Source organism: Cynoglossus semilaevis, chromosome 4, assembly GCF_000523025.1.
Source record: "Cynoglossus semilaevis isolate Cse_v1.0 chromosome 4, Cse_v1.0, whole genome shotgun sequence".
Classification (NCBI taxonomy): domain Eukaryota; kingdom Metazoa; phylum Chordata; class Actinopteri; order Pleuronectiformes; family Cynoglossidae; genus Cynoglossus; species Cynoglossus semilaevis.
The window spans coordinates 8564209-8580059 of NC_024310.1; the positions used below are offsets into that span (position 1 = coordinate 8564209).

General features: G+C 45.0%; 1 protein-coding gene and 2 long non-coding RNA genes across 7 annotated transcripts in view; 2 read left to right on the forward strand and 1 right to left on the reverse strand.

The window, feature by feature from the left end:
* LOC103377959 (uncharacterized) overlaps positions 1-3982 on the forward strand; it is a 34526-nt gene extending 30544 nt beyond the window's left edge. The window contains exon 4 of one of the 2 annotated variants that reach the window (XR_521466.3): positions 3653-3982. This is a non-coding gene — a long non-coding RNA (uncharacterized LOC103377959). Of the gene's footprint in view, positions 1-1944; positions 3351-3652 lie in introns of those variants that run through there. The other variant, XR_003049505.1, reaches the window with a different exon arrangement.
* The window catches only part of LOC103377960 (ephrin type-A receptor 4), a 57775-nt gene extending 44542 nt beyond the window's left edge, over positions 1-13233 (reverse strand). For both annotated transcript variants that reach the window (XM_017032054.2, XM_008308965.3), the window contains exons 1-3: positions 12886-13233; positions 11338-11405; positions 7746-8409 (exon numbers count right to left, since the gene is read on the reverse strand). In XM_017032054.2, the coding sequence (XP_016887543.1) occupies positions 7746-8409; positions 11338-11405; positions 12886-12982 (829 nt within the window). In that variant the 5' untranslated portion in view covers positions 12983-13233. The remainder of the gene's footprint in view (positions 1-7745; positions 8410-11337; positions 11406-12885) is intronic.
* LOC103377958 (uncharacterized) overlaps positions 4397-15851 on the forward strand; it is a 57118-nt gene continuing 45663 nt past the window's right edge. For all 3 annotated transcript variants that reach the window (XR_003049501.1, XR_003049502.1, XR_001759984.2), the window contains exons 1-2: positions 4397-5532; positions 11284-11427. This is a non-coding gene — a long non-coding RNA (uncharacterized LOC103377958). The remainder of the gene's footprint in view (positions 5533-11283; positions 11428-15851) is intronic.

Genomic DNA, 15851 nt, shown 5'->3' on the forward strand with positions numbered 1-15851 from the left:
TGACTTTTTTACCTTCCTCGTACAGACCAAATGTTAGTCTCCTGGATCTCCAGGTCGTCTACTTCTTTAACTTCACTTTTAAAAACCAACCTGGCATAGATGATGTACTCGATTCAATCCGGTGTAAGATTTCCCAGACCTCAGTTATTAGCAGAGGGGGTTCTCAGCTCATTAAAATGGACACCGTGTCTGCGGTCAGGGCCAATCAGATTGCAGAGCAGCCTCTTTTTATTTCAGGGCTTTTTTGTCATAACCCAGTGTAACTGATTACGACTTGGCCGGTCCGACAGCCTTTGATTTGGCCCCTGAACTCGGTACCCCCCGCAGTAAACATATGATGAAAAAGCAGGAGAAGAAAGGACCACCTACTATCAGGCCGGCAGGAGAGAGGGAGAGGAAGCTGGGGGTATAAATCGTCAGGCAGAAAGAGTTAGGCAGAGATAAAGCATGTCCAAGGTGTTTGCAATCAGACTCCCATTGTCAGATAGCAGAGAGGGAAACTGGCATCCATCTGCAGAGCCGCTGGGATGCATTGTCTGAGAGCTCAGATCGCAGCACCAGATAGCAGCGTTAATACAAGTTTATGATACAACACATGATACGGCTGTCACGACGCACGCACAGAATAAACAGCGGCTCGACGATGGTGCTGATATTTTATCCCGACGCACACGTAGACACGCAGCTTTCGCAATAAATACGTGATCAAAGGTACGACGTAGCAATGGATGAAGTGGAGAAAAAACCTGTTTGTTTTTTTCAGACTGGGACCAAATCTCATTCCATTTCACTGCCCCCCCCCCCCAACCTGTGTTTTTGTCTGAATTTTCCTCCTCTGTCTCCTCTGTTCACGGAGGGAGAGGTCTCCTCTGCCTCTTTCGGCACAAAGAAAGTGGCAGAGGCCCTCGTTCTCTTTCGTAACACACCTCTCTCTCTCTCTCTAACCCAGTCCGTCCGTGCCCTCTTGATCGCTATCCACTTCTCTCTCGCTTTCACACTGGCTATTCGTCTTTCTCTGCCCATACATCCGTCCATCTCTCTTGACAAAACCTGCTTCCTCCTCTCACATTTTCCCTCTCAGAACAGAGGTTTTAAAGGAAAAGAGGGGGGAAAAAAGTTTTAAGTGAGTGAAAGCAAACCAGGGGCCAAGAGAGAGAGAGAGAGAGAGAGAGCAGGAGAAAATGGAGGGAGAAGAAGGGGAACAGCCGAAGGAATGGCGGGGGGTACATATAGTGGGAGAGGGGCAGGAGTAGGGGGTTAGAGGACTGCAGGGTTGTGTTGGTAGAGAGCCGGGGTATTGATTCAGGGCCTTTTGACATGCTAATTTGCATGCTGACTGCTTTAATCACTCCCTCTTCCCAGCGCAGGCATCAAAGAGAGGATGCTTTTTGAAAAAGGAGAGGAGAGGAACCGAAAGAAGAGGACAGGAGAGGCAAGGAAAGGACAGAAGATGACAGAGAATAAGAGGAAAGGACAGCAATGGGGGAGAGAAGGAGCGGGAGGGGGGGGGGGGGGGGGAGGAAAAATAAATGAGAAAATAAAGAACAAAACGAGCCTGGAAAGGAAACCTTTGCAGTATAATAATAATAATAATAATAATAATAATAATAATAATTGGCACCTATTAATCACTACATTTAGATTATAAAAATACAACTGTCATACACAGTGTATCACTAATATTCTCATTCCCATAATGATCACCTCTTCTTACTTGAAGCCGACCTGTTGATTTCTGTCCATATTTAGAGCCTGGTCACCACGGGTTAACAAAACTCTACAAAGAACACACTTAACCAAAACTAAAACTCGATTCTTAAAAAGAGAGAGAACAACAATGCAGTCATTCAGTAGCGTCTGTGCCCAGTGTCCAGAGCGCTGCGAGGCCGGCAGCCTTATCAGCTCAGTCAAACTCTATCATCTGTGGCTTCCTGCCTTTAACAGAGCCGCGCGAGGACACAGACAGAGGAGGTGATGAGTGTGGAGAACTGAAAAGGAACTAACAGTGAGGCAGGACGACGGCGCAGCCAGGAAAAGCATTTCAGCACCTCTGCTAATGATGGCTGAATTACCCTCCTCCCCTGCTGCCTCCATCCATCCATCCAGCCAGGGGAGAATGTTGAGAGGGCTAATAGAGGATAAAAAAATAAAAAAAATAATAATGGAAGTTTTAAGCAATTATTTCAACTGGAAAAGGAAGGATACGGTGAGGATTGGTCATAAAACATTTTGTCCTTTTCTGTCACTCTGTGTGTGTGTGTGTGTGTGTGTGTGTGTGTGTCTGTGTCTGTCTCGTTGTTGCTAAGAGTTTTCTCCTCTCTATTCAGCAGCACAAAATGAGACTCTCTGGTGGCGGGGAGAGTGATGAGTACATTCACCTCTATTCTGCTGCGCTTTTCTCCACTTTGAGTGTATATATATGTGTGTGTGTGTGAGAGAGAGTGTGAGTGCAGTTGCTCTACATATTTATAAATGAGCCTCTGTACATGAGTAAATGACTTAAGCTGCTTTTTCCTCAGCAGTCCTGCAGTACCAGTCGGACTCAGCTCTCCACGGCACAGGATGGAACTGAAATCTGTAGCTTGTTATTTTCATGATCACTGAATATCAATATTTGGTTTTCTGTGGTTAAGGACAGCCTACTGTTGACTGTCGTCATTGTATGGTTGGTCAGAGAGGCGGAGGCCGAGCGGGCTGTGAGTCAGTGGAGTAGATTAAGACACACTGTAGGTGCTGGATCACAGTTCTTGGAAGCGAACAGAAGGCTGTTGTTTTGGCATGGATCTCCATGTATCGCCCCGGGCGCCGTTTACCGCTTGTTCCTGCTGGATTCGTACATGTGTGATATGTGCTGTGTGTATGTGCACGTGTGTTACCTGTTTGTTAGTGGGGAAAATAATGAGTGGTGACAGTGGGGCCGAGCACCAAACAGGCTCTGTCTTTCTCCTAACAGTGACGGTAATCTCATTATTCAGCCCACTTCCTGCTGCTGCCACCGGAGACAGACTCACACTAACACTAACCACAAGAGCGGCCGCACGCATACGGGAGAAGGGTGAAGAGATGACAGAGGAGAGAGTGAATAATGGGTGAAAAAAAATGGATAGAAAATTTGAGTTCAAAAATAAGGAGGAGGAGGAGGAGGAGGAGAGCTCATGAGGAGTGATTGGGTTAAAGCAACAGGTCATTAGAAGACGCCGAGGACACGGACAGAAAAAAACTAAAGGACCAGAAAATGATGCAAATGTCAGATTAGATGTCAAAAATTATGAATATTTACCACCGTCCATAGAATAAAAGTGACACTTATATTTTAAAGGTCATGATAATATGGTCCAGATTGTGTGAAACCTCATATTATTATTATTATTATTATTATTATTATATAAAAAATGACATTTTTCTATACGATTAAATAATTACAGTGATAGTTGAATTCAACCATTTTTTTTCCTCCAGACAAAATCAAACTAAAATGTCACCTTGTTATACCATGTTATCCAGAGTTTTTACAACAGGATGAAGAAACCAAATCAGTTTTCTTTATCCAAAAAAAAAGTTTTTAAACAACTGAGCAAGAACTGAGAGACATCAGCTTTCAGTCATGACATTTGGTTCTTATTTGTCTGCCTCTTTATTATCTCATCAACAGCCCTCCAACAGTAGGACCACTCTCACCAGATGAGGAGCGGGGAGACACCCTGACCCTAAAACCCCTTCCTACTGTTCCCTGTGGGATTTGGTTAACAGGGAAAGGGATCCCAAATGCAAACACACAGTCCTCTGTCCCTTAGATCTGCCCCCGCCACCCTCCACCCTTTGGCCCTCGGTGCCCCAGTCGTCTCTCTTGCCTTGGCCCTGAGTGAACACCCAAGCCAACCCTGACCCACGTCGAGCCCAGACGCTAACACACACCGCAGCCACAGCTGTCAAATCTCTGACGTCTTCATCAATCCTGGATCCACGACCCTGACAGACACGGCAGTAAGATGACCTCCCCCCAAACATCACCAGCCTCAGTCGGCTCCTATGCTGTCCTGAACAATGATGGAGGAGAGCCCATTCATCCTACGCTGGGAAACAGGGACCAGGGTGCCCTCGTAACCCCCCACACACACAAGACAAGACAAGCACAAGAGAGTGAACACACACACACACACACACACACACTAGAACTGGCCTGTGTTCACTGCAGCAGAGCTTTTTTAAAACACATCAGTCCATACAGAGTAAAAAGATCAGGACTCAGCTCATCCTACTATCCAGAGGTTAAAGCAAAAAATGGAAAAACAAATGTTTTAAATTCATTTAAATGAAAAGTTCATCTGATTTAAAGTTCTACCTATTGATTTCTTTTAAGAAAAAAAAAATCATGAGATTCAATCTGCGTCACCATTAGACAGTTTATATTTAATTCAACCTTCCTCTACGTCGGTTGAATCAGTGATTCCAGCTCACAGGGGCATGAAAGCTGATGGTCTACTGGTGTCTCATTGGATGAAATTGAAGTCGCTTGGGTAAATCCAAACAATGATGTCACAAAACAACAAATTAAGACTTAACTGATGGAGACAGAAGACGATAAACAACCCCTATGCTATCCCACAAGCAGAAACCTCAGGTTTTCTCTAAGGCCTTTGGTGAAGTAAAGGAACCGACTCTACAGTCTGTCTAGCAGAACGCCAACATCAGAAACAAATTTTTCCCAAAAATGCCTTAACTATTACCCTCTGGTGCATTGGTTTATTGCGTTAAAACCCAGAAGTGTCGCCCTCTCAGAGCCTGTCACACTGAGGAACACCAAGCAGCTGATTAGCACACGTGAACGCTGACCCTTTAACCTTCAAGTCACTGAGGCCGACCCACTGTGACGCCTCAGGCTGCCGCGCAGCATCCGCTCTGATGCACGTCACGAGAAGGCAGCAAAAATGTTTAACTTATAAAAGAATGTAAAGGGAGCGCACGGTGTATAGAATGGATGTACTGGCGCTGTAAAGTTAAACACAGCAAAGCAGATGCGGTGATATGTGAACTAAATGGATATATTGGCTAGAAATGCAATACTGCCAGCTCAGGCGCTGGCAGGCGCTGCGAGACTGCATTAGTCATATAACTGTCAGGAGTTTCCAAATCCTTTATTGCCTCCTCTGCAGACGAACGGCTATTTATCTTAAGTAGAATTAAAGCAGAGATAAAGAGTCTATTTCATCGGTGCTGGCAAATTAAAGTTATGATATACAGCATGAGATCAGGGTTGAAATGAGAGGTTGTTAAGAGTAAACAGCAAGACAGATTGCCGGTCCTGGGGAGATTTAGTTCAAGTCTGTAACTAAGTACCTTCTGGTCTCCTTCAATCATCCCTCCGTTTCTCTCTGTGTTTCTTTGAAGCCGACCCTAAGGACCAAACCCAGGCCGCAGCCATCTGAGCTCAGTGACAGCCACGATAGACGAACAGGAATCCTTAAATCACAACCCAAGCTGCGGCCGTGCTACTACATTTAGGAATCAAGAATCCAAACAATCTACATGCAGGTGAGTACTTTGGCTTCTGATCAGAGATAATCAGTATCTATTATAATTAAAAATAACTGTGGCAGAACAGCAGAATGTTCTGGTGCTGATGTTGAGGGAACAGCTCTCCTCTGCAGTTCTTTGCTTAGTTTTAAAAAATAAAACCCAGCAATGGTGAACAGTAAGAACAAGGAGTTTTGTAATGAGACGCCCAAGAGAAATTTGTGAAGCACACACACACACACAGACAGACACACACAGGTTTGTGTTCATGGTTTGTAGTTGAATTTTAAGCCCTTAAACAGAAGGTGAAGCCAGCAGCGTATTAAACTGTCGGGGTAGTGTGGAGGGTAACGGTGGGCCGGGGAAGAATTGATGCATTTTTACATAAAAATGGTCATATATGTATGTAGATTTAGCCCCTGACCCAGAGTTTGAATCCCACTCTAACGACCAGATTGGCAAATATGAACCATTTGAAAATAATAACTTTCTTTTTACACCGGCATGTAATGGTCACATAATAAATGTAATAAGTGTATGTGTTTTTTTTTGGGTGGGGTGGGGGTGGGGGGGGTCACTGTTTCAGACTTAGGGAAAATCGATTTACATTCCATTTCTATGGACATCAACTAAAAATAAAGTATTTCCTTCTGAGGCCTTTAACTTGAACTATATACTGTTTTTCATTGCTCCAGAATGGAATTAAGCCCAGGAGCAGGGCCTCTAAGTGGGGGCCACCATGTTGGATCACTTTGTTCTATTAGCTGTGAGTTCAAAACATATACTTTTTTTTTTATATAACAAATACAAGATGATCTCCAACAGGATTGGAACCGATTAATGATTCAACCCTAACCCCTGATATTCCTGGGGTCCAACAGTCCAACCAACACCTTTAACCTTAATTGCTCAACAATCACGATGCTACCATGCCTCAATAGGTAGTACGGGCGAGGCGCCCTAAAACCCATCTGTGTCCACTCGTGCCCCCTCGTCTCCCCAAACCCCCGGCAGCCAGTAGCACCCTTAAATCACTGGACCTGTTTGTCATGCAATTAGTGCTCCAAGATAAAGGGTCCCTTGTAAATTAGGAGAAGTGAAGTGAGGCCGTCCCACTGTTAATCACCCGTGCCCAGCCTATGACCCCTTGCTGCTTTTTGTGTGTGGTGGTGCTGAGCGGTGGTAGGTGAACAAACCATTCCTGGCAGAATTAGCATCCACTCGTCTGGCCAGCGGACCACTACACCCCTGCTTTGGCTGAATGCAGCAGCTGAGTACTGCTGGAGGCCATCCACTGTACATTACTGCCTGCCATAAACTAAAATCTACAGCTAGCTATTAAACAACTCAGGTAAAATTAGTAGAGTCAATCAAAATGAGAAACTTAGCAGAATATATATAAAAAAAATCCCCCTGGGCTTCATGCCCCGGGTATTAATTGTCTACTCTATAGTTTGGATCTAAAAATGCGTTTAAGTGTATGAGTTGCTTCTGATTTATAAAATCCAGAAGAAGTAATAGTACACCGACCTTCAAACCCTCATCTAACAGCTTGGTATGGAATCACTGTAAGCCAAGACTGGAATAATTGTCCACAAAGGGCCGTTCCCTCCCTCCCTACCAAATAACACTGTTCCAACACCGTCTCACAGCTGTGTATTTTCACTTCGCTCATACCTGCCCAGAATGATAAACTCTCTCGCTCTATTTACCGTCCTATAAAGCTGTCTATCTCCTTTCCCCAGCTTCAGGCTCCGCCGGGAATAAGAGGAAAAAAAGCAGGTGGGGGTGAAAAGAAAGACAGTGTCAGTGAGAATCAGTTGGAGCTCAACTCTCCCCTCCTGGTGTCACCAATTCTCCAGGGATGCACCCCACTGCACAACAACCTCCCAGCGGGTCCACTAATTACTCCATTTACAATCATCATCGCTTCTATCACCCGGCTAGACACTGGCTAGCAGAAAATGGGAGAAGACAGAAAATATCCAACAGTGTGTGGAGAAGGTGGGCGGGGGGGTGCAGGAAGGGGGAGAGGACAAAGAGAGTGAAACAGGCATAAAAATGGGGAGACAGAGGGAGAGGAGGGGGAGCGATAAAAAAGAAGTAAGGTGCAGTACAGGGGGAGGCAGTGTCAGAAAAGACAGAGTGTTCTATAAATAGTGAGGGATCCGGCCGAAAAAACAGCCAGTCAGCCCTAAAAAATCCCCACAAGACAAATATGACTTTCTTACCTTGGCATTCTGTGTTGCGCTCTTCATATCCAGGGTTACACAGACAGTTCCCAATGGGGACCAACCACTCTCCGTCAGCCCCACAGTACATCTTTGGGACCTCCTTTTCCTCGGAATTATCCACGCAGGAGCCACGAACTTCCACAAGCGAGGACGTATCTGCCCCAGTGATGGTGTCTGGAAACTGGGCCAGGTTGCGCACCGCTAGAGGGCATTTCTTGTAGAAAACCCGGACAGACACGAGGGCAATGCACGCTCCGACGTCCTGAAAGGCCAAATAGAAGCCCTTCCTGGTCAAGGCGCCAACGTCTCGCACCTCCGTGTTCAGCTTCATGATGCGATCGCCAATGTCCACCTGTGTGAAGCTCTCGTCCGCGGCAATGGTGTCGATCTTGGCGAACTGGTTCTCACGGATATAGCGCTCTTTGTCATTGTTGGACTCGTAGTAGTAAAGGTTAAAGGTTTCCTTGCAGGTTCCCATGACCCCTGGCAGGCTGTTGCAGTCTCGGAGGGTGAACTTGATCTCTATGTAGACTCGCTGGGCACCACCACGGGGAATCCAGTCGGTGCGGAGCCAGTTGTTCTGGTTTGGCTCCATGACATTACACACCTGGTACGTTCGAATGGGAATGTTTTTCTCATCCATAATGCTCACCTCCTCCCACTGTTGAGAGATAACAACATGGTTACAGGTTACTGTTGGCTCATAAAAAAACAAACAAAGATAAGTTTAAGAAACAAATTGATCCATAATGAGATACAACACAGTTTGATGGTTTTGTGACTTTGAACTACAAAGTATTTTGTCTTCAGTTTCTTATGCTGTGTGATCTTGAATACATTGATTAGCATGCTAATATGTCGTTGCACCAATGCAGCCTCTGCCATTCAGCTCCGTCTCCCCTTAAAAATGTGACCCAGATTAGCATTGGTAATGTTCTAGAAAGGCTCTCTGCAATCGAAAAGTCCTCGTAAAATCGTATTCAAACCATTATGACTGAGTTACATAAACAAAAGTCACTGCCCAGACTGCCCTTTGAATATAAAAGTCAATATTTGAGTCTGACCAGAACAATTAATTGATAAATAAACTCAATGCATATTTTATCAGTGGCATCTAATAGACCTGTTGGGGTTCTTATACAGAAGCAGATAAATATTAATATTCATGATTTCACCTCAAGTGCAAGAAAGAAAAATTGTAATTGGTTCCATGCATACGTAATGCCTACAGTTCAATTACTGTTGGGTCGAGATGAAATCCTCTACACACACACACACACCGGTCGAGATGAAATCCTCTACACACCCACACAGACACACACACACACCGCAGAAAAGATAAAGATGAATAGAGTAGAATAGGAGCTGGGGGTCTGTGCAAATCTAAAACATAAAGGACTAACAATCACCGTTGATGATCTAACGTGTGCCTGCTTTACATCTGCATACAGGACCAGGAGAGGGAGACGGCACTTGCGTTCACCGCTGTTGTTAGCATGTACGTACTTGTGTGGAGAGGGAAGGAGAGGGAGAGAGGGGCTGACATCAGGCACATGGATTACGTTATCCGGTGTGGCCTGGCTTATTTTTGCAGGGAGACATGTTTGTTTTACTTGTGATAAAGTTCTGCCGCTCCAGCGACGACCAAGTACAAGGCTGTATTAAGAGGTTCAAAGCCATGTTGTCTTTTTCCTGTGCGCTTTAAACAGAGCCTGAGACTGTAAACAAGGGCAGACAGGCCTTAGACTGCTATAGCTCTAGACGTCTAGAATTCTAAACAAAAAAAAATAACAATAATAATACTATTAGGCTGCCAGGTCTGATTCGATGCCTTATCATAAACAATCTGCCTTTCAAGCTTTATTTCCCTGGAGAAGAGTGGGGAAATGTAAGACGTAGCTGCAGCCGTACGATTTCAGCAGATGTCTATCATTCCCCCGCTGCTCCCATTCCACTCTGCTTCCCGTTGCCTCAGCCCCTTTTGTTGTGGAAATCAAGCGGGGCTCAGATAAGGCCGCACCTTCCCCTGATAGCAGGGAGAAGGAAGAATAAGGGCAATTGGTTCTAATGAGAGGGTGAATGCAGGCCTGACGGGGCTGCCAGGACCCCGTCAATCATTTGTTTGCAGCAACACAACCGAGGGGAGAACGCGAGCTCGGCACCAGCCAAGTTTATTGTTGAAAAGGCTTGTGAGCAACATGTGCACAAGATGAAATTCAGTTCCCCCTGGGTTCATATTCATTAGCGGGCATTACCGTTGCTAATTTGCAGTAATCTTCATGAAATATTAAAGGGCTTTTGATTGTCCCCGTGTCGTTTCTGCAGGAAGAACAACAGTCGCTCGCTGTTGACTAACTGGCATTTAGCAGGCATTTAAACGTTAAGGTCAACACTGGCTTCAACGGCGGCATGACAGAATATTCTTTAAAAAAAAACCTAGTTTGGATTACCTGGCCCAAATGATCATTGATTTGATCAAAATCATCAAAATGGCTGTAAAACTCAACCAAAGTACGTTGTTCTACAGTTTGGTTTGAAAATGCTTTTGTACAGAATCTTAATGATCAATTTAAACTATGAGGGTCTGAGATGGTTGAAAATATGCCAGCTCCCCCTTGTGGCATTTATAAACAAATTACTGGGACTGTATGCTGGCAAGCTGGGCAGCTTCATGTCTCTGTGCCAATTTTCCACATTCACTGCTATTCTGATGGGATTAACTCATCATCCTCGACTTAATGTCTGTGCTTTTGGGATCGTATTTATGTTTTTATCTGATCTGACTGTGCCAGATGAGGCATGATATAAATCTCACCTCTCCCTTAAAGATCCGACTCACAGCGGTTCCTATTCTTTCCATACCCCGCTGTTTGAATCCCACCGAAACTGAGAGATTGTACATTTTGCCAACCCAATTCGCCGTCGCTCTACAGCCCCAATCCAATCATCCTGCGGCAGGGACTGAACCCCGCAGCACTTTCCCCCTCATTCATCTGTTTCTGAAGACCCTCACTCTGCTGCCAAGTCCCCCTCTTTCCCCTTTTCTCTGCCCCCTCTCTTCTACGACTCAATGGTGGAAAGGGATATGAAGTTTCTCCACAAAGACTGATTCAATCCACCGTCTATTCAGGAAACCTGACGCCCGCCACAGTATCGGCCCCAGCATCTGACCATTACAGAGTGGTTGGAGAGAAGGGGAAATCAAGGAGGGGTGCCTATAGGCCTGGTGGTTCTCAAACTGAATTCCATGGGACCCCACGAGGCCATGCAAGGTGATCCAAAGAGTCTCTGAATAAACAGCAAACTGCCCATTCTAATTGATCCGAATTTCGGTATCTGATTTTGGCCTTGATCTCCGCCTGAGTCCAATATCCCTTCGTGGCAGACGGCCGCACAACAAATCATGGACAAAGACGTTTCTGTAGGAGCTCACCAGGACGGAATTCTTATCACAGAAGTTTGTCTAACTGTTATGCACTTATTGAGCTCATGCCAATATAAAATATATAACGTCCCTCCATTTTGTACTCAACAGGGGGATCATGCAGCCCAACGAGGGGGGACACTTATTTTGCAGAAGCCTACTCACCCCTCCTTCCGTGGGACTGGCGACCCATCCCAGCTCCCCCTGCACAGATCTGGAGTCCAACAACGTGACTGGAAAACAAGAGGAGGAGAGGTGAGAGTTAGCATTGATAAACCAAAGCAAAAATGAATTTTGAAGCTGTTTTGAACTACGAAAAGATGGATCAGATATTAAAGTCTCACAATTATCAGCCTAAATAGTCTGACACACACGAAAAATGACAACAATTACAATTGTGTTAATGAACCGTTGGGCTTCACGGGTGACGCACGGGTCGGTTTTTGGTTGAGGGAGAAAAAAAATGTATTTTTAAGCATGACGAATGCATTCACCCAGTGTCATTGTAATGATTTTCACTTGGCTCGGCAGCATTAGCAGCGGCTTTATGTATGATGAGATTGGAATCTGCTGAAGGGAGAAACCGTGGACTGTGTGTGTGTGTGTGTGTGCGTTTAAACTTGGAAAACAACAATACGTTAATTAAAAGAGACAGAAATGAAGAAATGCAGCTTCCAGTAACGTGTTAAATGTGGAAGTACTAAAAAAAATAAATTAAAACATATGATAGTGTAATGTCCACGTCTGCAGTGATTGACGCTGATATTTCATTTTAATTCTTCAATTCTGCTCAGATACGAACATTTAGTCGTTATCACGTTCTTCGTACATCATTTTTACGAACTTATTTTTTGGTAAACACAGTCCGACACAGACGGACGGAGGCGCTGGTGCTTCGGGAAATAATGTGAAATAAATCCATAATTAAAATATAACTATAAATACTCCTAATATATCAGCTTTTCATGACGTATTTCGCATTAAAATGTCACTGTGATGATGATGATGATGATGATGATACACCTCGGAGCCCGTGAAGTGGTGGCCGCACAAATAGGGACTTTTTTTGGTAATTTTGGGGGTTTTTTTATGCCTAAGAAAAATAAAAAATGCGCATATTTATTAAATATGTATTACACTGAAATATTCTGGCGCATACTGCGCGTACTTCTGCAGGTTAAGACAAGTTTGAGATTTAATTTCCAGTAGTCGTTTTCCACCTAAACTTAACAGGACAGTTGAACAAGTGTTGCGGATGATAATTTTATTTGTGTAGATTTTTTTTCATTTATTTTTTGGTTGGATGTTTTAAAGGAAGTGATCGTTGCGGATTTAATTTTATTTGTATAGATATTTATTTTTTGGTTGGATGTTTTAAAGAGGAGCACGGAGCACCGTGAGCCTCCCAGGACAGCGCGCAACCCCCGGACAACAACAAGTATTCCTCGGCGTTCTGCACGATCCAAGCCCTAACTGGTGGCGTCTGTACTGGGACAGTGGCATTCCCAGCTCCCCTGTTTAAGACACGATATCGACCGTCAAGGTCGTCGTTGTTTCCCCATCTTTACACACTCATCCACGAACTCGCAACCAGCGCGCGGCGCGGCCAGGCTGTCCACACGGTGCGGCGCTGCGCTGCGCAAAGCCCGCAGCCAATTCTATTGCAAGTACAGTCCAGTAGAGTGGCTGCCGCAGCGGTCCCCGGGTCCTTACCTTCGTTTGGGGGGTATATCCTAGCGGCTGAAACAAAAGTAGCAATCCAAAAAACAAGTGAAGCGACCGTGAATAAAATCCCTGCCATGAGTGCCATTTGGCTCTTTGTTGTTCCGTTTTTCCTCTCCTCTGTGTCTTCTGCTGCTCTTCTCCCAGCTCCAAATCACACACACTCTCTCTCTCTTTCTCACTCTCTCTCTTCCACACACACACACACTCTCTATCTCTCTTTCTCTCTCTCTCTCTCTCTCAGTCTGAGCGCGTGTGTATGTGTGTCTCGTTCCCTGTGGAATATGGGTTTGAAGCGGACACAGGGAGAGAAGGAGAGAGAGTGACGCGCCGAGCGCTCCACAGCCGGGGGCGGGTCTACAGAGTCGGTGCGCTCTGACGCGCGGTGCCGTCAAAATCCAAAAAGAAAGAGAAAAAGAAAAAGGAAGGGGGGTGTGATAGTTGGGAAGGGGGGCACATATTCATTTACACCCCCACCCTCTTCCACCCACCAGCAACTCTTTCTTTTTGTATTCACAAGCTTGGACGCTGAGGCCAAATGCGCGGGGAAGTCGTAAAAAAAAACCCAAAAAAAAAACTATTGACACTGTAGTCTCAGCTGAAAATAACTGCTTTTATCTCCGAACTATTGACACTGTAGTCGCAGCTGAAAATAACTGCTTTTATCTCCGGTAAAGACGACGACCTTGTGGAGGGTGAGGTCATTAGTTTGTAGTGAAAGTTAGACACCATATGATACTGTGCAAACGGGTGTATTTTTTGGTTTGTCCAAATTTAAAGGACGGCATTAAAAAAATAAATGTTTTATTTAAACACAAAAATACAAATGAACTACAGTGAACGACATCACTGCTCGTCCTCTGCTCTCACACCGAGCTGCCCCTGTGTCCATATGACTCCACTGAAGCGCAGTGATGTCCCAGCCTGAGCCGCATCAGAGCAATGTCGCCACCTAGCGGATGCTGGTTGCTCCTGTTTATATGCACCAAATGCGATCAGAGAACAAGCACGGACGTGGCCTGTTCTTTTGCCACTACATGGTTTTGCACTCTATCAAATTGAACATGTTCCTCCCTGACCGTGTCTTCCCGCTTTTACAGCGATCCGACCAAGGCTTTAGTGGATATTTATAAGAAACTCTGCTCCTACACGTGTGCAGGTGCTGATCCTAATGGTTTTGAGCTCCAGAGGTGAAAGATGCAAACGGAATCAATGTGGCTTCTGTTGTTTCCCTTCAAACAGGCGAGGTTCTGTGTGTGTGTGTGAGAGAACAGCCAGCTGTGTCCAGGTTTGGGCTCTTGCCCACAGGGTCCTGTCCCTCTTTCATGTCCTCCCACTCAGGTCTTCAATTGCTCCCCGGGGACGTGCCCGTCCCACAGACGGCCAGGCAACCTTTGAATGATCTGCACAGGAGATTGTCACAGTGTGGGCAGGTTAGGGTTCTGTTCTGCATCGATACACACTGCAGCCCTTTGACTACAGGGATGTTTCCACTGCCGTAAGCAGGCAGTTGCCCTGAGCACTGAAACCCCCCCCCCACCAACATGGTGCTGTCTTAAACTGCCGTTGTTGGTATACAGATCCAGGTTGGGTTTTATCTTGATCTTCTGATTTCTCATGAACCTATGAACGTGTTTGGTTTTCTTTCTGCGTTTGACCTGAAGATTTTCACTTAATGTAGAGACACAGAAATATATACAAACATTTGTGAGTTGTACAACTTAATATTTAAATTATTTCAGTGCAAACAACACATTTCGACCATTCCAAGCACAATGTCTAATGTTGTAGTGTTTGTAGTGTTTGTAGTGTTTTGCTTCATGGATGCACATTTATTTTGGAGTACAGAAACACCTGTGAGTGGGGGGGGGGGGGGGTGTGTTATTTGACAAATGTCAAATTAAAAAAATGTTCATCTGGGTGAGACCTACACAGCTGTTTTGCAATATTTATATTTACTTGTGTGTCTGTACACACAAGTAAATAATCTGAAATAATAATTAAAATTAAATTCTCCTCTGCCATCGAAAAACTCGAGTTTGGGATTTTAAAAGAATAAACAGTTTGTGTAGAAAACTAGTCTAGGAAAAGATCAAGTATAGATCTTGTATCATGGCCATTGTTATGATAATTACCCAGAATTCAGTTGGGGGAGAAGGAAGTCATGCACTGAAGCTATAGTTTTTTTAAAACAGCACTTTGTCTTCATCCAAGTGTTTGAGGAGAAATGGACGTGACTTTGTGGACTAGCGTTGCCTAACTAGCTTTAGCTCCATTAGAACTCAGTGTCAGGAGCAGCAGCTTCACCTGGATGAAAACCTGCATGGAATCGTCTGTCTGTTCCTCACAGCAGCTCTGTAACTGGGACTACTACTGTAAACATAGTCAATATGAGCCAAGTGTTTGGCCTCCAGCATCATGTTGGCCACTGCTGCAGTTCTGTTTCTGTCTGTTTGTAAATGTGACACCAGCTTCTTCTTAGACTTGGCTACGATATATTGATTTCTGCCCCAACAAGGAAACATCCATAGGTTTTCTCCGAGGAGTCAGATCACTGGAACTAGAACTGCTTTTGTCACCGACGCGCCAACAGACGTTGAGTGTCTTTGTTTTGTTTCTGCTCCTGCAGATGCTCCTCGTATAGAAAAGACTGGTGGTGTTTTTATTTAAAGCTGATCAAAGTGGAAAGCAGCCGGTTGTTGTCGAGATGGATTGCTTGGAGCAAACGGAGTTGTGTATGTGGAGGTTTATTACGGGGGTGCGGCGGCACCACACTCTGCAGACCACGTCATCTGGCATAATGAAGCAGACGGTCCATCTGATGCTGGACTGAAATTGACCAATTTACCCCCGAAAACATTGATTTAACCCTAAACTACATCCCCAGATGAAAGGGCGACAATCTGCAGAAGTCAGAGAGGGACGAGGAGGGAGGCTTTTGATCCATTTCTGACCAA